General features: G+C 45.6%; 1 protein-coding gene across 1 annotated transcript in view; it reads left to right on the plus strand.

Annotated features, from left to right (window-relative positions):
* The window catches only part of LOC120915459 (probable pleckstrin homology domain-containing family N member 1), a 113,019-nt gene that overhangs the window by 76,589 nt on the left and 14,568 nt on the right, over positions 1–21,862 (plus strand). Inside the window, exons 8-10 of the mRNA XM_040325995.1 lie at positions 3,084–3,230; positions 17,320–17,406; positions 18,384–18,459. Of these exons, the coding sequence (XP_040181929.1) occupies positions 3,084–3,230; positions 17,320–17,406; positions 18,384–18,459 (310 nt within the window). The remainder of the gene's footprint in view (positions 1–3,083; positions 3,231–17,319; positions 17,407–18,383; positions 18,460–21,862) is intronic.

A 21,862-nucleotide genomic window follows, 5' to 3' on the forward strand; every position in this document is an offset into this window, starting at 1 on the left:
CATAACATCTCCTCAGCGCCTGCTATAACTTTACACTAGTGCGCCACAACTGCAGTCAGGGCTGGTGCAAGGATTTTTGACACCCTAGGTGAATCCTAATTTACCGCCCCCCATTAGCTCCACCCCTAACCTCACCCCCTTTTGCCCTGCCCATATATACCCCACCTTTCTAACGAAGCGCCCATCAAATGCAGCCTCATCCGTGCGCCCATCAAATGCAGCCTCACCAGCGCCCATCAAATGCATCCTCACCAGCACCCATCAAATGCAGCCTTACCAGCGCCCATCAAATGCAGTGCCACCAGCACCCATCAAATGCAGCATCACCAGCACCCATCAAATGCAGTGTCACCAGCGCCCATCAAATGCAGTGTCACTAGCGCCCATCTAATACAGCGTCGCCAGCGCCCATCAAATACAGTGTAGCCAGCGCCCATCAAATACAGCCTCACCGGCGCCCATCAAATACAGCCTCACCGGCACCCATCAAATGCAGCCTCACCAGCGCCCATCAAATTCAGCCTCGCCAGCGCCCATCAAATACAGTGTCACCAGTGCCAATCAATGCAGTGTGGGGGGGGGCATTTTACTACACATACACATTTTAAAATTTCATGTCAATGATCATGAGAGGGGTTCAGGGATCAGGATACTCCAAAACGACACTAGCAATCAACAGGAGGACAATCTTCAACCTAAATCCTCATAAATGCAGTTACACAAGAAGTTGTCATCACATATACAAGGCTCCACCTGTCCCCAAGCCCGGGAGCCGGTGCCAGTGCCATGCTATATCCCATGATGCATTATCCATGTCCTGTAGAGAGGAGTGAGAGCGGCCTTTGGACACAGAGAGCAGAGAGGGGGGGGCTGCCTGGTTCTGAACGGAGAGTGTAGAGGGGGATTGCTGGACACATGTGACACAGTGTCAGAGGCTCAGAGCGGAGAGCTCAAGACACGGGGGGGTGTTGGCGCTGCTGCTGCTTGACGTGTCTGGTGGATAGTGCAAGCTCTGTGGAGGACAGTGCGGGACTCAGAGTATAATAACCGGCGGCAGTGCGCCCTAGGCTGTCGCCTATTCCGCCTAGTGGTACCGCCGGCCCTGCTTTCACTGACAACCTACTATTTCTTCTTGATTCATCCTTCACCCATGTGTTTTTTCTGCATCCCATGGAACTCATTCAAGTTCTTCAACACTTTTTTTAGCCCCTCCTTTCTTTTTTCTGTCTTCTTCCATTGGTAGACAGGAGGCCGCATTACTGTCCCTGCCTGAATGAGACTTCCCTTACAGTACTGATTTCCTATTAAATCAGTTTGTATATTCAATCAGTATACATTTATATTCATGTAGGACCTATATGTTATCTTTACACTTGTACACACTATTTTTATTAGAGGAGCTGAAACAGAAATAATGTGCGGCAGGGGCGGACTGACCATTTGGGCTCTCGGGCACTGCCCGAGGGCCCCATGCCACTAGGGGGCCCCATCAGGGTTGCCAGCATCAGTAAAACCAGGGACTAGGGGTGCAACGGATCAAAAAACTCACGGTTCAGATCGTTCCTCGGATCAGTAGTCACGGATCGGATCATTTTTCGGATCGGCAAAAAAAAAAAAAAATTCTCCCCCACTGTAATATCCACATCTCCCCCCACTGGAATATCCACATCTCCCCCCCACTGTTCACCCCCACCAACTATAGTACCCCCTCGGTGCAGACCCCCCCCCTCCTCTCAGTACAGAGGCCCCCCCTCCTCTCAGTAAAGAGACCCACCCCTTCAGGTAGTACCGACAGACAGTCTCCCCCCCCCCACTCGGGCAAGACACCCCCTCCCTCGGGCAAGACACCCCCCCTCAGGTAGTACAGACTCTACCAGCGTGTGTCCCACGAGTGCGGGCTTCTGCTCTGTGGGTGTAAACAAAGAAGGGCCGCCGCCAGGTGTACCAAGATGGCCGTGGCTCCGGAGCTAGGCCGAAGCTGAGGCCTTTCCTAATGTTATGGCTGCGGGTCCGGAGCTAGGCCGAAGCCGCGGCCTTTCCTAGCGTTATGGCCGCGGCTCCGGAGGTAGGCCGAAGCCGCGGCCATAACGTTAGGAAAGGCCGCGGCTTCAGCCTAGCTCCGGAGCCGCCGCAATCCGCGGATCACAGTGTGTTCTGATCCGAAGGGGGTGACCGGCTCGGATCACGGATCAACTGTGATCCGTTGTACCCCTACCAGGGACAGTATCTAAAAATCTATGTTTTTTTTAAAATCCCAGGATTATGGCTGCCCGACTCTCCAGTACCAGTACCAATGTGTGTATGTGTATTCTGTGTGTATGTATACTGTGTATGTATATTGTGTGTCTGTGTGTGTATACCGTGTATGTATACTGTATGTGTGTATACTGTGTGGCCCCATAATCCATTGCCTGGGGGCCCCATAATCTCCTATTGCCCGGGGACCCCATAAGCTCCTATTGCCCGGGGGCCCCATGAGTTGTCAGTCCGCCCCTGGTGCAGTCATTCATAGCAACAAGAGGTAAAATGTTATAGGTGCACAGAAAATCATTTTTATTTGGATATTTAGGGTTTTTTGCTACCTTACTAAAATCTCTGATTTGCATAATAAAATGAGGTTACTTTGCAAGGCGATGGTATTTAGGTTCAATTGCTAAAACTATAATATCTTTGACAAATAGAATATGTTCCTGTAGTTTATTTTCAGAGATTTATCAGGTATATAGAAACAATAGCTTGCAGGGAGTGAAAGGGTGCCCCCTACTGGTGGAAAAGTTTACTTAAAATGATTTCAGGAGTTTTTTTCTTAGATCCATCCTTTGCTTTGGTTCCTGTGAAACCAATTTCCCCTGTGATTACCTTCAGTGAATTTCCTAATTGAAAATTTTAATTCCTTGAGAAAGACTGAGGTTTCTCATTAGGCAAAATTTTGGAGAAATGCTTTGGATCGATTGGGCATTATAATATTTGATAGCATTACATATTTTTAATTTGTCTGTTTTTGACGGTGATAATAGTTTTGTATAGCTTTTGTAAGTATTACGCATTGCGGCTAATATGTATCTTTTTATCTCTTCTTAAAGATTCCCTGTGACCATTTGTGGAAGAAGAAGGAGCTAGTGAGGTATCTGTCATCATGCCCCATCTTGAATTGGGAAGGCAAGGCGATCCAACACATGGGTAGCGCCGTCTACCTTTCTGTAGTGAGAGCAGCTCACACGATAGATGGAGTAAGTCACATTGACCTGATCTGGATGCACCGAGTTACCCATTTTTGTTCAATATCACTGTATCACCTTATATGTATAGAAGACATTTCATGTTTTTTTCCAGCTGGCCTTCAAGAATTCTTTAATCGGGATATCCACGAATTAATTAAACAATGCTTGTTTTATTCGCTGATATCTTTTCTGGAGTTTGCATAACAGAATATGTAAATAGCCATGCTTAGATTCGGGCCATAATCCCTTGAGTTCAAAAGATGTACCCAGAAACCCTAAGGGTCGGGGTCACTTCCTAGGGGTTTTAAGACTCATTCAAGTATTTGATTCGGTTTTTCTGTTTAGAAAACGAAAGAAAATATTTAAGCAGATAGTATGTCAGAACAGATGATTTGCTACAATCCACAATTCAACGGAGGTAAATTGTCCACATAACGTCCTGTGTATATGATTTCTGGATCAATGTAGAACAGACTTAGGCCTCGCACACACAACCGTTTTCCTCGACAGAATCCATCAAGAAACTTGGTGGCAGAGCTTTTTTGCCGAGGAAAACGGTCGTGTGTATGTTTTTCATCGAGAAAACTGTTGAGGAACTCGATGAGAAAAAAAGAGAACAAGTTCTCTTTTTCATCGACAGGAGTCTCAATTTCCTCGTCGTGTTCCTCGTCGGGCTGGTTCCGTGCATGCTCAGAATAAAGTATGAGACAGGAGCGCACCTTCGGTAAAAGTAGCGTTTGTAATGGAGATAGCACATTTGTCACGCTGTAACAGTCTGAAAAGTGCAAATCGTCTCTTACCAAACTTTTACTTGACACGCAGTAACATGAGAAAGCAGCCCCAAGGGTTGTGCCAGTGGAATCGAACTTCCCCTGCCTTCGTATGTGTTGTACGTCACCGCGTTTGAGAACGACGAGATATGGTCTTGACAGTGTGTACGCAAAGAAAGCTTGTCAAGTTTCTCAACAAGCCTAAGGGCCCTTTCAGACGTGCGGACCATATGTCCGCTTTTTCATCCATCCGTTTGCGGATGAAAAAGGGACATACATTGGTCCCTATGTGATTGCGGGTGTCAGCGGATAAACATCTGCTGACACCCGTAATCTCCCGCCTCCGCAAACATCCGATTTTGCAGACGGAAGAATGTCCTATTTTTTCTTCCGTCTGCGGATTGGATTTACACGGACACACGGTCCGTGTTCATCCGATCCCCCCATAGGGGAGAGCGGAGAAAAGACAGGGCGGTCCCTGCACAGTGTGCGGAGACCGCCCTGTCATCCGCCGGCTCAGCGGGGATATACGGAGCGATCCCCGCTGAGCTTACGGACACACAGAGGCGAATCATTACTGATCAGCCCCTTGTGAAAGGGCCCTAACAAGGAACTCGTCAAGGAAAACGATGTTTCATTTACGACGAGTTCCTCGGTCGTGTAGACGAGGCCTCAGTTGTGTGAGGTTTTGGCTTCATGGTTTATTGGGGATTATAAAACCAAAACAGTATGCAACACCATGTGAAAACCAGTCTGCAACTTAATATATCCCCGCACATCAAAACATATTTTACATCAATACAACAAATGAAAAATTGACTAATTACACAAATATAAAGGACAATCAAAAGTTAACTCATACAATAGTTCATAAAACATATGTGAAAATTAAAGTCCACATCCAGTATACACAAATAGTGCTAACGCATGGTATGAAACCAAACATTTGGTGTTCCCATCTTACTAGACCACCAAACCGTCTGATTCATATAATCAGATACGCCTCAATGTTGCCTAGATACGAGCGGCGTAAGTCTCCTACGCCTTCGTATCTTAGGGTGCAATATTTACGCTGACCGCTAGGGGCACTTGCCAAGATTTCCGTGTCGAATATGCAAATTAGGTAGATACGCCGATTCAGAAACGTACGTCCGCCCGGCGCATTTTTTTACGTCGTTTACGTAAGGCTTTTTCCGACGTAAAGTTACCCCTGCTCTATGAGGCGTAGGCAATGTTAAGTATGGACGTCGGGCCAGCATCGATGTTTGCGTCGTTTACGTCGTTTGCGTAAGTCGTTTGCGAATAGGGCTTTGCGCAAGTTACGTTCACGTCGATAGCATTGACAATTTGCGGCATTATTTGGAGCATGCGCACTGGGATACTTTCACGGACGGCGCATGCGCCGTTCGCTAGGAACGTCAAAAACGTGGGGTCATGATTATTTAGCATAGAACACGCCCCCGGCAAGCCTATTTTGAATTAGGCGGGCTTACGCCGGCCCATATACGCTACGCAGCCGTAACTTCAGGCGCAAGATCTTTGTGAATACACTACTCGCCTGACTAGGTTACGGTGGCGTAGCGCATATGAGATGCGCTACGCCCGCAGAAAGATACGCTATTCTTTCTGAATCCGGGCCCCGATCTCTGTGTTAAAGAGATCAAATGTGCTTGTGAAAAGGGTTAAACCCTGCAAGACACACTGTATGTTTCCATGTATTACATCTGCAGTAGGACATCCTCAGGGAACACCAGATGCTTCCTGAGGATGTACATCAAGCACATTCGATTTTCAGTTTCATATAGTTTTTATTGTGGACTACTGGTGGTAAGGATGTTGGGGGTTATGGGAAGCGGTGATGCAATAAATGGAAGGAGGAGAACACAGGATCTTTGATCTTGTAGATGTTTCGTGATATGGACTAACAAGGGTAAAATAAAATATCCACACCAAGCTTTCATTGTCCTTGTTGCTGTTTTAAAAACACGTTTAATTCAGAATGCATGCATTTTGCATCCCGTTTGCATGAGATCTGTTTCAGGTCTGCTTCCAAGGAAAGCTGAAGGCTGTATTCTGCTAATCTGCAACCCCATACTGTATAAACATACAGACGCAAACTGTTCCTCTGAATACAATGGCACCGACTTCCTGTATTCCTTCTGTGCAGTTTGGTTAGTAAATAGAAAAAGTTCTAAATGCATTATCTTGCACATATGTAGGGAAGCCACAGACTAATGTTAGGCCTCGTACACACGATAGGTTAACCAGAGGACAACGGTCTGATGGACCGTTTTCATCGGTCAAAACTGATCGTGTGTGGGCCCCATAGGTTAGTTAACCATAGGTTAAAAAAAAGCCAACTTGCTTTAAAATAAACCTATGGATTCCTAACCGATAGGTCAAAACCGATCGTTAGTAGGCACGGCCATCGGTTAAAAATCCACACATGCTCAGAATCAAGTCGACGCATGCTTGGAAGCATTGAACTTTGTTTTTTTCAGCATGTCGTTGTGTTTTACGTCACCGCGTTCTGACACAATCGTTTTTTTAACCGATGGTGTGTAGGCACGACTGACCATCAGTCAGCTTCATCGGTCCTTCAGACCGTTCTCATCGGATGGACTGAGTGTACAAGGTTTAAAAGTGACGTAGGTTGTACTATGATTTTCTAAGTGGCTGCTAGAACATTTTGTAAATGACCGATGATGCCCTGCCAGTAGAACCATTGGATAGCCACTTTCTTTCATATGGAGAACATTCTTATCCTTCTGCAGTTAAATCACTACAGCATTGTCCCCCTCGCTGCTGCTGTAGCTATTTAGATCCAGAAAAATGTGTATATCCAGGGCGCTCCAAGAATTTGAATCCTGACAGATAAAGTCTGTGTTGAAGAGGGTAGCAGATCTTCACACACTTTAGGCAGCACTCAGGGAGACGAGCAATCTCTAATGGGAACAGAAAAACAAACAAGGCGCCTCTAAGTGCAGAAATATAAAACTTTTAATATCCCCTAAGGGGGTTAAAAAAACACTTACAAGATGGTGGATGAAGCAGGCATGTAGCAGGTAAGTGTGTCCAGAAGATGTTCCAGTGGCAGGGCAGTCCCAGTCTGATGATAAAGCTTCCAGGGAAGTCCACAGGATAACAGCCAATTTGTGCTGTAAGTGTTTAGGGAACACAATGGTGATGGAGCCTGGGGATGATGTCAGAGGAAGCGAGACAAAAACCAGCATGGAACACAAACAGGAAGAGGGCAGGAAGTGTGTCATAGAGGCGGGATGCGTTTCGGAACAGCTCATTGGTTCCTTCTTCAGCCAGTGACCTGGCTGAAGAAGGAACCAATGAGCTGTTCTGAAACGCTCATAAACACTCACAGCACAAATTGGCTGTTATCCTGTGGACTTCCCTGGAAGCTTTATCATCAGACTGGGACTGCCCTGCCACTGGAACATCTTCTGGACACACTTACCTGCTACATGCCTGCTTCATCCACCATCTTGTAAGTGTTTTTAACCCCTTTAGGGGATATTAAAAGTTTTATATTTCTGAACTTAGAGGCGCCTTGTTTGTTTTTCTGTAGCTATTTAGATGCTGGCACCCTTGGAGGCCCTATAAGTGAATAGTCCTGCGCAGCTGCGCCCACAGACATTTAATGTTAGGGCCCTTTCACACAGAGCTGTTCCCTTGCAATCAGCAGAGGATCCATGGGCTTAACCAAGAATTGGAGAGAAAAAAAATCCTGACCCTATAAATTCTGGATTAACATTCTGTTGTGTGTATGATCCTTATTTTTTTAATTCTTGGAAAAGCATCCAACCCTTTTTTAAAACAATCCAATAAATCTGCTAGAACCGGTTCCTATTGAAGACTATTGCACATTTTTAAAGAACCCTTTACACAGCTGGAGAACAACTTTCCATTGAATTCATTGTGTTGATCTTAAAGGAGAACTTTAGATCTATATTTGTATGCTTCCACTAGCCCACCTACCCTCCCTGAAGCCCCTCTGGAACTTTATTTATTTTATTTTGTTTAAAAGGAGGAGCGCACAGAGAGGGGAGGGGGGACCAGAGGAAGAAGGGGGGGGGGATCGGAGGAGCACACAGAGAGGGACCGGAGGAGGATGGGGAGGATCAGAGGAGAACACAGAGGGGGACTGGAGGAGGATGGGGGGGATCGGAGGAGCACACAGAGGGGGACCGGAGGAGGATGGGGGGGATCGGAGGAGAACACACAGGGGGACTGGAGGAGGATGGGGGGGTCGGAGGAGCACACAGAGGGGGACTGGAGGAGGATGGGGAGGATCGGAGGAGAACACAGAGGGGGACTGGAGGAGGATGGGGGGGTCGGAGGAGAACACACAGGGGGACTGGAGGAGGATGGGGGGGTTGGAGGAGCACACAGAGGGGGACTGGAGGAGGATGGGGGGGATCGGAGGAGCACACAGAGGGGGACCGGAGGAGGATGGGGGGGGTCGGAGGAGCACACAGAGGGGGACCGGAGGAGGAAGAGGGGGATCGGAGGAGCACACAGAGGGGGACCAGAGGAGGATGGGGGGGATCGGAGGAGCACACAGAGGGGGACCGGAGGAGGATGGGGGGGGGGGGAGGAGCACACAGAGGGGGACCGGAGGAGGAAGAGGGGGATCGGAGGAGCACACAGAGGGGGACCAGAGGAGGATGGGGGGGATCGGAGGAGCACACAGAGGGGGACCGGAGGAGGATGGGGGGGATCGGAGGAGCACACAGAGGGGGACTGGAGAAGGAAGGGGGGATCGGAGGATCACACAGAGGGGGAATGTAGACAGTGGGGGGGGGGATCGGAAGAACCCACAAAGGAGCACAGAAGAGGAAACAGAGGGGAGCCAGAGGAGGACACAGGGGACACTCAGGAACAATCGGTGTGGTGGCAAAGGAAGTTATAATCGCCAATCTCCCTGTGTGGGTTTCAATAATGCAGCTGAAAACTGTGGAGGGGAGAGGAGGAGAATTGGCTGTCAGCTGCCTTATTGAAAGCCACACAGGGAGATTGGTGATTATTACTTCCCCTGTCGTCGCAGCGATTGTTCCTGAGTAAAGGTGAGAACTAGCGGGCGCAACTAGTGTTTAAACAAAGCTAAATATTCATAGAATAGTGCAAGATGATTGCAATCGTAACCAACAATAAATTAAATAAAATAAACCATAACAGACAAAAAAGTCCATAAATAAAGTGCTGGTGCTCAGTAAAGCTTGTGCTCAAAGATTCAAATCCACTATACAAGATTTCCACCTCCACCAAAACAGAAGATCACCCCAAATGTGCTTAAGGATGGCACCTTGCCAAATGGTGTTGACCTATTTACTTAAAAAGAGGTCAAAAATAGCATGTATCACAAGCCTTGGACTTCATGTGCGGCTCTTAATCCCTTGATTTAGCCAGACCCCATTACCATGTAGCAAAACCGTTTTGATGGAGGTGGATTTGAATCCATCTTCGAGCACAAGCTTTACTGAGCACCAGCACTTTATTTATGGACTTTTTTGCACATTTTTAAACTACTTTGTTTATTTATTATTATCAATAACCACGTTTTTGGTGGTTATTCAGGCTATCACTCACATTATCTGTTATGGTTTATTTTATTTTATTTATTGTTGGTTACGATTGCAATCATCTTGCACTATTCTATGAATATTTTCATCTCCGATTGTTCCTGAGTGTCAAGGTATCGGACTAGGCATCAGGACAACCCTACCCTATACATACTTTTCTCATTGCAGATCTCTAGCTTATCCAATGATGTCATGGTCCTTTCTCTTCTTTTCATGGTAAGGGGAGGGCAGCACATCCTCCTAGACTGAACAGCGTTAATGTATTGAGGTCATGTCAATCTAGGAGTACTGTGAGCTAAGGCTGTGTGATGGCTCACCCCCCCCCCCCCTTGTCAATGACAAGCTGGGGGCAACAGTAAGGAGGGGGCATGTAAAGCTTGATACATTATTTTTTTTTTTTTTTTTTTTTTTTTTTTTTTTTTTTTTTTTTTTTACTACCACCTCAGCTTTTACCAAATCTTTGAGACCGGCTCATGATTTGATGCGTCTTACGTCTCGTTTTGTGGTTTGCATCATGTGTGGTATATTTACTATGCTCCTTGTGTTTTTTTTTTTTTTTTTTTTTTTTTTTTTTTTTAATAAATATAGGCCAACACTATAATAATGATGGTAATGGATTGTAACAATAGCCTACCATTATGGCTCTATATTGATTTACACCCCCCCGCCCCCCCTCTTGGCTCCCCGGAATCTCCTAACTTTTCCTTCGCAAGCTAAAACACTCTCCAACGTTCATTGATCATGAATCATATGTGACTCACTCTAGGGAAGGACTCTAGCCTAGGAAATGTTTATAATTTCCATGTTGCCGACATATGGCTTGTTAGTAGCATAGCCTAACTCTTTCTGCATAACTCCATGTTTTTTTATACTCCCGCCATTTTTCCCATTTTTCCCCGTGTCCACCGCTCGTCTCCAGGTGCCTATCCTTTAACTCTTCCAGCCTGTACGTTTCCTCCACTTCATCTATCCAGTTCCAAACGTGTGGACTTTCCATCTCCTGCCACTTTTTGGGTATAAGTTTCTTTGCGGCGTTTAGGAGATGAGGAATCAAAGACTGCTTATATTTTTTTTTCCCCTCTTGGCTACAATGAAAGAGCACGACCCAGGGGTCTTTCTTTAAGTCTTTGCCCGTAATAACTTTAATTTGACTCAAAATTATGTCCCAGTAAGTTTGTATTTTTGGGCATGACCACCAAAGGTGGGCCATCGTGCCTCTTTCAGAGCAGCCCCGCCAACACTCTGCGGTCTGATCTGCTTTATATTTATTTGCTTTATCTGGTGTAATATACCACCCTGAGATACACTTGTAGTTTGTTTCAGCGGTTCGTACGTCAATTGCGGATGAATGGGTAAGATGCATAATCCTCTTATGACTGTTTGTCCCTCTTGTGGTTCCTAATTCTCTTTCCCATTTACCTATGAAGGGTGCTTCGTTCCGTGAACCTATCTTTACCAATAATCCATATAATTTAGTGATAGTGCCCTTTGTATTCTTAAATTTACAAATCTTCTCGAGTGGAGTTAGCTCCGCCTCTGTCCGTAATGGACGGGGGAGGTGCCTCACAAAGTGATGCAATTGGGAGTAATGCCACCTATCCAAGTTCCAAAAATCCGTTTTGGATCTCAGATCTTCATAGGTCATTATCTCTCCCTCTTTAATAATATCCCCTAAATATACCGTGTCTACCTTAATCCAATTCCCTCCAATTTTATTTTCCCCTGGTGCAAAATAAGGATTTTCTTTGAGGTTCATTAATGGGGAATTAAATTTACCCTCTATTTGTGTCAGGGTCTTGTCCCACATTCTCAAAGTGTCCCGTGTTAAATCATGTGTTTTGTGGTCTAGTACTCTGTGTTGTGCAGGAATCCAAATAATATTGTTCAAATGTTTACTAGTTAGTGCTTTCTCAATTTGCACCCACCTTTTGTCCTTCCTATCCCGTGCCCATTCTACCGCACGTGCTAAAACCGCCGCCTTATAATAACTTTTAATATCCGGAACTGCCAGACCGCCGAATGGCTTACCCTGTTTTAGGATAGAGAGGGATATTCTATGCTTCTTATTTTTCCAAACATAGTTTAGTAACAAGGAATTAAGAATTCTCAAAAATTGCTGAGGGAGTGCTATTGGGAGTAGTAAAAATTTATAAAGAATTTTTGGGACTACAACCATCTTTAGCATATTAATGCGTCCGATCCATGAAATGGGTTTGTTAATCGTTCTTTTTAATTCGCTCTTGATCTCGTTTAATAAGGGAATATAATTTATTTTATACATCTTCTGGGTTGTATTGGCCAGTTTGACTCCTAGATACTTTAATTCTTTAGTCCAGGGGAACACACAGATCTCCTTGACCCGACCCCCCTCCTTTTTGTTTAAATTAATGTTCAGAATTTCAGATTTAGTTTCGTTAATTTTAAAATTAGAAATGGCACCATATTGTTGCAACACTTTGGAGAGCTTTGGGATAGATTTGGCCGGATTGGTTAGATAGAACAAAATATCATCGGCAAACGCCGATAATTTATGTTCCTCCCCTTCTACTCTGACTCCATTAATGTCGGGGTCGTTACGAATGGTAGATAACAGAGGCTCTAAAGAAAGAATAAAAAGAAGGGGGGACAGGGGGCATCCCTGCCTTGTCCCATTTTTCATCTCGAAGGGGTCCGATAGTATCCCATTGATTTTTATTTTTGCTGAAGGGTGATGGTAGAGTGTTGTAATCCAGCGAGACATCCTTTTTCCTATTCCCATAGCATTGAGAGTCTCCATCATGAGCCCCCAGTCTACCCTGTCAAAAGCTTTTTCAGCATCAACTGACAGGAATAGACCTGGGGGCCCATTCTGCCTTATGGTCTGAAGCAGGAGAATGGCCCTGAGACTGTTGTCTTTGCCCTCTCTGTTGGGCACAAATCCTACCTGGTCGGGGTGTATCAAAACGTGTATAGCCCCTTTTAATCGCCCCGCCAGAATCTTGGCAAAGAGCTTAGTGTCTGTATTTAACAGAGAGATAGGTCTGTACGCCGAACAGAGAGAGCTATCTTTCCCTTCCTTTAAAATTATTGCAACCGTGGCCTCAGTAGCTTCCCTGCTGATTTCAAATTCAGACCCTAGCCCGTTGAAGTATTTGCACATCTTTGGGATCAAAATGTTGCTGAATCTCTTATAGTACTGGGGGGTAAACCCATCTGGCCCCGGGCTTTTACCCCCCGCGGTGGAATTTAGAGCTTCTTTTATTTCTTCTTCAGTTATGGGGCGGTCCATATTTAAACTTTCCATCTCCTCTAAACTAGGAAGTCCTGCCCTGTCTAGGAATTCTCGGATCTTCACCTCCCTTTCCCCTGCCTGCCACCCTGGATTTTTTAGATTATAAAGTTCCTCGTAGTAATTTTTAAAAGTATCCGCTATTTCTCTATTTGCGTAAACCAAGTTCCCGTCTTTCCTTTTTATTTTATCGATATAGTTTCTAGCTTTCTTTTTTTGAGCCATTTTAGCTAGTTGCTTGCTTGGTTTATTACCCCATACGTATCTCTCTTTAGAGATACAGTTAAGTTTATTTCTCGCTTCCTGTTCCATGGTCTCCTTGAGGGCGTCTCTCTTTATTGTTAGGTTAAGATATGTTTCTTTTGATCCCTGCGCTTTATGTTCGCGTTCTAAGGTCTCTATCTCTTTAATCAGGGTGTTTGCTTTACTTTTCAACTCTTTTTTTTTTTTAACGCCCTCCGCAATTAAAATTCCTCTGATGTAGGCTTTGTGTGTCTCCCAAAGGGTTGCGCTGGTTATCCCTTCTGTATCGTTGATGAGGAAGAATTGTTTTAATTCCTCCTCCACCCTGCTTGCCCCGCCTTCATCGCGTATCAGGCTATCATCCAGGCGCCACACCGGCCTCTGTCTCTTTTGTATGGACAGTTTAATTTTCATAGAAATTGGAGCGTGATCTGACACCGTCATTATTCCTATGTCCGTTTCCGTTATAGAGTCCAGAAGCCTGTGGTCCGCCAAGATGTAGTCGATTCTGGAGTACGTTCCATGGGGGGGGGAGTAAAACGTGTAGTCATGTTCCTTGGGATGAAAAATCCGCCAGGCATCGACTAATTGGTGGTCATGAATCTTTTGTTTAATTCTTTGTAGAAGCCCATTTTTTGTCGCCCTCCCACGGAACGTACTATCCTCTTTCGGGTCCAGGACAAAATTAAAGTCCCCCATCAGGATCGTATATCCCTCGGCGAAGTCTTTTAACTTTCCCAGAATTTTCCCTAAATATTGGGTTTGATGTACATTTGGGGCGTAGATATTTGCTAAGGTATAGACAATGTTGTCAATCCTTACCCTAAGGAATATAAATCTCCCTTCTGGGTCTGTCTTCCTTGCCTCTAGGGTAAATCCAAACCCCCTTGAGAACCCAATTGCCACGCCCCTAGCGCGTTTCGAGATAGAATCCCCATAAAACCAAGTGGGATATGCGGGTGAAAAAAGTTTAATATTCGCCTCTATGGTTAAGTGAGATTCCTGAATAAACACGACTTCCGCTTTAAGTTGTTCGATCTCTGCGAGGACCTTGAGTCTTTTAACGGCTGAATTCAAACCCTTAACATTGTATGATAAAAATTTTACTTCAGTCATTATTCTATGGCTGGATCATTTCTTAATGAACTGTCCATGAGATTCCATGGGAGCCAAGTTCCCTTTTCCCTTCCCCATCCCCCACCCTCCTCCATCCCTCCCCCCCCCCCCCCCGCGTCCCCCCCCCCACAACCACCCCCGTCCCCCCCCCCACCTAGGCCTATCCATCGCCTCTGAACCGTAGGGATCCTCGATCTCCCCTACCCGTCGGTTCTCATGGATGAGGTAGGCCTCCAACCGTCCCGCCCTCCCATTTTCCCCCCGAGATATTCTCCTGGGGGTTGATCTTACATGGGTAGGGTACGGACCTAGCCTCCTTGCTCCCCTTCTCGATCCCCCCCCTCCCTCCCCCTTACCCCCCCGTCCCCCTTGATCATCCTAGCTCAACCCTCGTTAAACCGCTTGAGGAGGCTATCTGTATCAAAAATGAACTATTCATCCCAACCTGGGATCTCCAAAACCGGCATGTCCAGTTTGCGACAGAACCCTACCAAGTCCTCGGGGAATATCAACTTTGCCGAGATCCCCTCTTTGCGGCCAATCAGACATGCCGGGAAACCCCATTGATACTTAATATTAAGCTGGCGCATTTGCTCCAGGAGGGGTTTGAGGGACCTTCTCCTGGCCAGAGTCTCCCAGGCCAAGTCCGTGAAAATCTGAATATCAGTCCCGTCATAGCGTAGGGGGGCCTTTCTCCTGAGTTTTGTCCAGATCTCATCTTTGTCCTCAAAATATCTGAACCTCACAATAATGTCCCTGGGCCAACTACCTTCTCCCTCTCTCATCTTTCCTACACGATGTACACGTTCCATTTTGAGGGGGCCCTCCGCGCCATTGTCTAAGAGGGGGAGGAATAGGTCGTTAAGAATTTTTCTCAGGTCTTCCCCTTTCTCCTCCTTTATAGATCGCACCCTTAAATTTTGTCTTCTGTTACGGTTCTCTTGGTCCTCAAGTCGGTATTGTAACCACCTCTGGTTTTGTTTCATCGTCTGATGTTGAATTTTTAGGTCGGTTAATTCTAAGTCCTGTTTTTCCATTTTTTTTTTCCGCTTCCTCAACCCGTTCCAACATATGGTATAAATCCTTTCTTAATGCACTAATTTCTTCTCTTATCGCAGTTTCCACTCTCCTTAACATCCCATCCATTTCCCCCCTTGTGGGGATATGAGTGTCCAGTCTGGAGTCGACCATTTGACTAACCTCATGTTCACTTTCTATTGAGGTGTCCGTGATTGGGGTAGCTGCCCCCCCTACACCCTTTTTAGTTGTGCTAGTTTTTTCTGTTTTTTTTGACAGGCCTGGGCTCTTAGAACTCCCCTCAGATGTCATGTAGTGTCTGATCGTACTGGTGGGGGGGTTATCTTTGGGGATTTTAGGGGCGGCCCCCCTCGTAGATTTATTCATGTTATATTTCTTTGTCCCTCTGATACGTTTCCCCAGTTTGGACAGCAGATGGTTGCCTCCCCGCCTCCCCCTTTTTTTTTTTTAAGCAGTGGTTTTTATTTATTTGGGAAGGGAGGGTAATCCGAACAGCCTTAACCTCACTTTCTGAGGATTTTGTACTGGTGTTCTAGGGGAGCACGGGGTCGTCTCCCAGCTATGGGCAAGGGAGGTCCCCCACGCACTATTTTGGGGATGTTTTACCCCCCACTAAGCCAATATGACAAACCAGACAATACTCATACAGTGGACCCACGGTCAAATAGTGGGGATGGGAAGGAGAAACAGAAAGCTGACAAAAATCAATAGGTGAATAAATGGCTCCAATATTTCCGCCCGTGCTTCAGGTCCTACCCGCTGTGGTTTGACGGTATTTGGAGCCGAGGGGGATACAATGTCTCTCGGCAGCCGGGGCCCTTTCAACCGCACCCCCTTACCGATAACCTCAGTATTTATGGGGTATTTTTGAGATACAAATTGATCGTCCGTGAATATTTAATTCATTTAAAGCATTCAGAAACAGACTGTATGATGGTTACGGGTTATGTCTTAATGTATCTTAATGGAGACTAAACAGCTAGATGTCATATGGTGCTTAAAACAGTATTGCGCAGGTTGATTCAAACTATTACCATGGCTAATTTCTCTGGCAAAATAGCATGTATTGCATATTGAATGAGCCTTACAATGCAGTGGTATGCTTAACCATCTTACCACTTCACTCTTCTGTCCAGGTACAATCCTGGGTCCAACACACAGATCTACCTCCCCAGTCCCACATCATCTCCATAGGAAAGGAACAAACAGAGGGCTGACATTACCTGGTCGGCGATTTTTTTTTTTTTTTTTCCCTTACACAACTTGGAGATTTAAAATAGTAGATATCACGGCAGGCAGAGGGGGTGGAGGGCGGCTGCTATGTTAACCAGCCGATGGAGGCGTCCATGCCTTCCTCTGCACTGTACCGTGCCTACCTTCTCCTCGGGGGGGGCAGTGGATTGGGGGAGGCTGGGTTCCTGGAGAGCAGCGTGGAGCAGCGTGTCAGGTGTCCGGCGTACTCAGTCTCCAGCAGCTCCGCAGACTCCCGCTCTGCATCGTAGCTGCTGCCGCTGAGACGCCGTCGGATCTTCCTCCTTCCGTCTCCTCCTCTCGGCTCAGGCCCGTAGCATGGGGAAGCCCTCCCTCAGACGTGCGTGCTTCACGTGCACCACGTCATCCCCGTCCCTTCTCGCCCAATCAGCTTCTGAGTCGTGAGTTCTAACATGTTGATACATTATTTTAACAAGGGGGGGGGGGGCTTCTGAAATAAAAAAAAGTTGCATTTTCTAGGTTTTTAATCTTGTAAATGCTTTTTTCTTACTAGCATCTCATATGAGGTAAACTGGTTTGTTTATAGTGGTTGTTTCCCTCTAATATGGTTCTCTATGCCCATTAGTTACTGTATATCCATATTCTGGTTGTTCCAGCATTAACACTCTCAGGTTTCAGACGAAAACTACTAATGCAGTACCTATGAATCATAGTGTGTGACTTCCCTGTATATTTGAAATTGTATAAAACTATGACTTCTGCTTTTATTTTGCATTTAGAGGTCAATTTTTAATTGAGGCTTTTACTAATTTGATTTGCATTTGCACAAATAATGACACCTATTTCTTATTTTTAAGGATTTTGAGGATCGGATTCTGGTGCTTTTTCAGGAAGATCTAATCTTCCTGTCTGTCGATCCTGATAGAACAACTGTTATGCACCATGTAAGTTTTTGTGGAGTATTTAGAATTTCTTATAGAGAATTTCTTGCACTAATGCCAGTTCTTAATATAACGGCCACAAGATAAGTGTATATGGGTGTGTTTGTAGGTACTGTATTGTATCCGATGTCTCAGTAACTGTTGCTTTGCTTGGATGGAACGTGACCAGCTGTGAGTCTGTGTATTATTACCTAAATAAAAGACATTGAACTGAAGGACCCCTACATATAGCCAGATTCAGGTAGAGCGGCGTATGTTTAAGCGGGCGTAGCGCATCTCATATGCGCTACGCCGACGTAACATAGAGAGGCAAGTACAGTATTCACAAAGCCCTTGCTCCCTAAGTTACGGCGGCGTAGCGTAAATGGGCCGGCGTAAGCCCGCGTAATTCAAAGTAGGCTGGTAGTGGGCGTGTTGTATTGTAAAGAATCGTGACCCCATGTGAATGCATGGCCGAATGAATGGCACATGCGTGCGCATGCTCAGAATCACGTCGCAAATACTCCCTACGATACGACGTCACAATGCGTACGACGTGAAACCTCACTTACGCCCAGCCCCATTCACATACGACTTACGTAAACGACGTAAAATCCGACGGCACTTCCGACGTCCATACCCTAAACGACTTAGACCAGCTTTTTGGTGGTTTAACTTTACGCCGGAATAACGCCTTACATAAACGACGTAGATTACAGCGACGGGCGCAAGTACGTTCGTGAATCGGCGTAACTTGCTCATTTACATATTCTACGCCTGAATCCATGTACATGCCCCTAGCGGCCAGCGTAAATATGCACATAAGATACGGCGGCGTAGGAGACTTACGTCGGTCATATCTTAGCAACAGTGAGGCGTATCTCATTTTAAGAATGCGCGCAAAGATAGGACAACGCTCATTCGTCGTTAAAACCAGTCATGTGTACAAGGCATAATGTTTTAGCGTTGTAAATTGAACCGTATGTGTTGTTTTATTACAGGGTACCCTGCCATTAAATGCAATTCATATTGAAGGAGGTCTAGCTTGGAATGGAAGACTGGAATTTCAAATTACGGGCAAGTCATCATTTTCATATACATATATATTTATATGTGTTTATCGCTGATATCTGTATTTGTCTTGGGAACAAGCCATGAAAGCTTATGCTTAGAGTTACTTGCCTGTCAGGCCCCGTACACACGACCGAGTTTCTCGGCAAAAAAACAGCAAGAAACTTGCTGGGAGAATTTTTTTTGCCGAGGAAACCGGTCGTGTGTACATTTTCGTTGAGGGAAACTGCCGAAAAACTCGACGAGCCAAAAAGAGAGCATGTTCTCTATTTCCTTGACGGAAATTGAGAAATTTGGCTCGCCGAGATCCTCGACAGCCTAACAAGGAACTCGACGAGCAAAACAATGTGTTTCGCCCGTCGAGTTTCTCGGTCGTGTGTACGAGGCTTCAGACTTAGTAGCAAAAATTGACACTGAATGTACAAGTGCTTGCTATCCATGCTGTATCCAGACTTCAAACTAATGGGCTAAATATTAGCTATGTACGTTATCAAAAGAGACAAAATAGCTAGTGATGAAGGCTTCAACCCAAAACCATTAGTATCAGTTGTGGTGAGGAATAATGAAACTGGCTGTAAATAAAAGTTTAATAGATGGAGCTTGACTTATGCCGCGTACACACGATCAGTCCATCCGATGAGAACGGACCGATGGACCGTTTTCATCGGTTAACCGATGAAGCTGACTGATGGTCTGTCGCACCTGCACACCATCGGTTAAAAAAAACGATTGTGTCAGAACGCGGTGACGTAAAACACAACGACGTGCTGAAAAAAAACGAAGTTTAATGCTTCCAAGCATGCGTCGACTTGATTCTGAGCATGCATGGATTTTTAACCGATGGTTGTGCGGTTTTGACCTATCGGTTAGGAATCCATCAGTTAAATTTAAAGCAAGTTGGCTTTTTTTTTAACCGATGGTTAAATAACCTATGGGGCCCACACACGATCGGTTTTGACCGATGAAAGCGGTCCATCAGACCGTTGTCCTCTGTTTGACCTATCGTGTGTACGAGGCCTTACCTTTGAAAGCCTGTTATTCAGATCCATCTCTGCGGTTCCATCGGCTCTCCCTCCTTTCAATGGGCCAGACTCACGTAGATGAGCGGCGGCGCAACGTATCGTAGATACGTTACACCGCCGCAATTTTTCATCGCAAGTGCCTGATTCACCAAGCACTTGCGATGAAAACCGGCGCAAGGCGGGCCAGTTTAAATGGGCGCGTGCCATTTAAATGAGGCGCGCTCCCGCGCCGGACCTACCGCGCATGCTCCGTTTCCGAACTCCCGCCGTGCTTTGCGCGAAGTGACGTAATTTTTTCGAACGGCGAAGCGCGTAGCGTAATTCCGTATTCCCGGACGGCTTACGCAAACGACGTTATTTTTTAAATTTCGACGCGGGAACGACGGCCATACTTTATACAGCAATAAGATTGCTGTGTAAAGTTAAGGCACCAAAAAAAACGACTAACTTTGCGACGGGAAACTAGACTAGCGGCGACGTAGCGAATGCGAAAAAACTTCGGGAATCGCCGTAACTCCTAATTTGCATACCCGACGCTGGTTTACGACGCAAACTCCCCCCAGCGGCGGCCGCGGTATTGCATCTTAAGATCCGACAGTGTAAAACAATTACACCTGTTGGATCTTATGGATATCTATGCGTAACTGGTTCTATGAATCAGTCACATAGATAGAAACAGGGATACGACGGCGTATCAGGAGAAACGCCGTTGTATCTCTTTTGTGAATCTGGCCCATAGTTCCAACCTGTAATTCTGGCCATACAGTTTTGGAGGCTTTTAGCTATATAAATAACGGCACGTGATAGAACCGTCTACAGAAGACTGCCACCAACTGTTTTAACTTCCCAATTTCAACTGCATAGGCAATTGAAAGAAATTAAGAATTCATTTGAAACCTCGTCAGTAGAAGTTGAAGTACAATTCCATTTGGTTTCCATCCTACATTAAACTGACCAATAGACTGTTTAATCTACATATTCAGCAATCTGTAACATTATTTCTCAATTTCTTCCCAGTTCTTACTGACAAAGGAATCAAAGAAGTGTGTGACAAGTTTGTGTTTAGTAAAAGCCATTTAATTAAAGTAAAATAAAGCCTTCATGAAAACAGCATATCTTGAGAATTTGTTTTTCTCTGACCGCACTTTAAAATGTGTTCTCTTCTTCTGCAGCCTTGCTTTTTCATACTTGGTGATCCCACCTTCCCTGGAGTTTCAATTGCTAGGGTGACAATGCCCATTAATGAGTTAATGTAAGAGGGGGGTTGTCTACTTGGAGTGCCTGTAACAAGGTGCACAGGTAAAAAATGCAAAAACAAAGTATAACTTTAAGGAAGAAACTGGCTGGCATGCTGCGGTCTACATTTATTGTATTGGAGTGCTTAGAAACGCTTCAATTAACTTCCCAAATTTATGGACATTCTGAGGGTTGATCTTAGTGACTTAACTGCAGACCCATCATCAGGCCCAGTTTTAGACTAAAAGAGTCCCTGGGTAGAAATACATTTAGGTCCCTTTCACACTGGGCGGACATCCGCGGCTCCATAGAGGAGCACGGAGCGCCCATTCAGGTCCGCCTGAAAAACTCGCAGGCGGACCTGAACGGGCCGCCCGTGTGAAAGAGCCCTTAGGGCTTTCTAAGGCCAAACACTGACTTGGCAGTAAAACACTGTTCCCTAATTAAATTCAACACAGCTCAGTGGTGTAGTGGTTAGCACTTTCACAAAAAGTGAGAGGAAATATATGAAAAATAAAGGAAATCCTTTGCCTCAGGCTCTCAGAACTAGTGCCTCTGCTCGAAAATTTCAGGGCGGGTCTTTAACAGAATGGGATGTGGCCTTGACAGGAAAGGGTGGGTCATATTTAAATTATGGGGTGCACGAGTTTAGTCAGGCCTAGGGCAGTAAAAACCCAAATACACTACTGGGTTGACCATAGATGGATGGAAATTTGGCTGGTTCAGCAGTGACCTGCTGAATTTTGATTCATCAATTGCTGTTCCGGTTCTAGAGAAGTCAATCTAATGATCTTTGTGCAGGCTGCAATGGACACTCCTCTGGAGGTGTACAAAAGATCAGAAAGTCTGCTGGCCATAGGGGTATTTAGCACCATCTATCTTCTTCTAACAAAAATTTGTCCGGGGTTATGACCTCTTCCTACTTTATCCAAAATGTAAAAAGAAAGGTTTTGGCCCAGATCCACAAAGAAGTTACGTCGGCGTATCTATTGATACGCCGCGTAACTTCTAGGATGCTCCGGCGTATCTTTGTTTTGTATTCACAAAACAAAATACGCCTAAATGTGGGCTAGATCCGACTGACGTACGTCTTAGTACGCCGTCGGATCTTAGGTGCATATTTACGCTGGCCGTTAGGTGGCGCTTCCGTT

Source organism: Rana temporaria, chromosome 10 (assembly GCF_905171775.1).
Source record: "Rana temporaria chromosome 10, aRanTem1.1, whole genome shotgun sequence".
Lineage (NCBI taxonomy): Eukaryota > Metazoa > Chordata > Amphibia > Anura > Ranidae > Rana > Rana temporaria.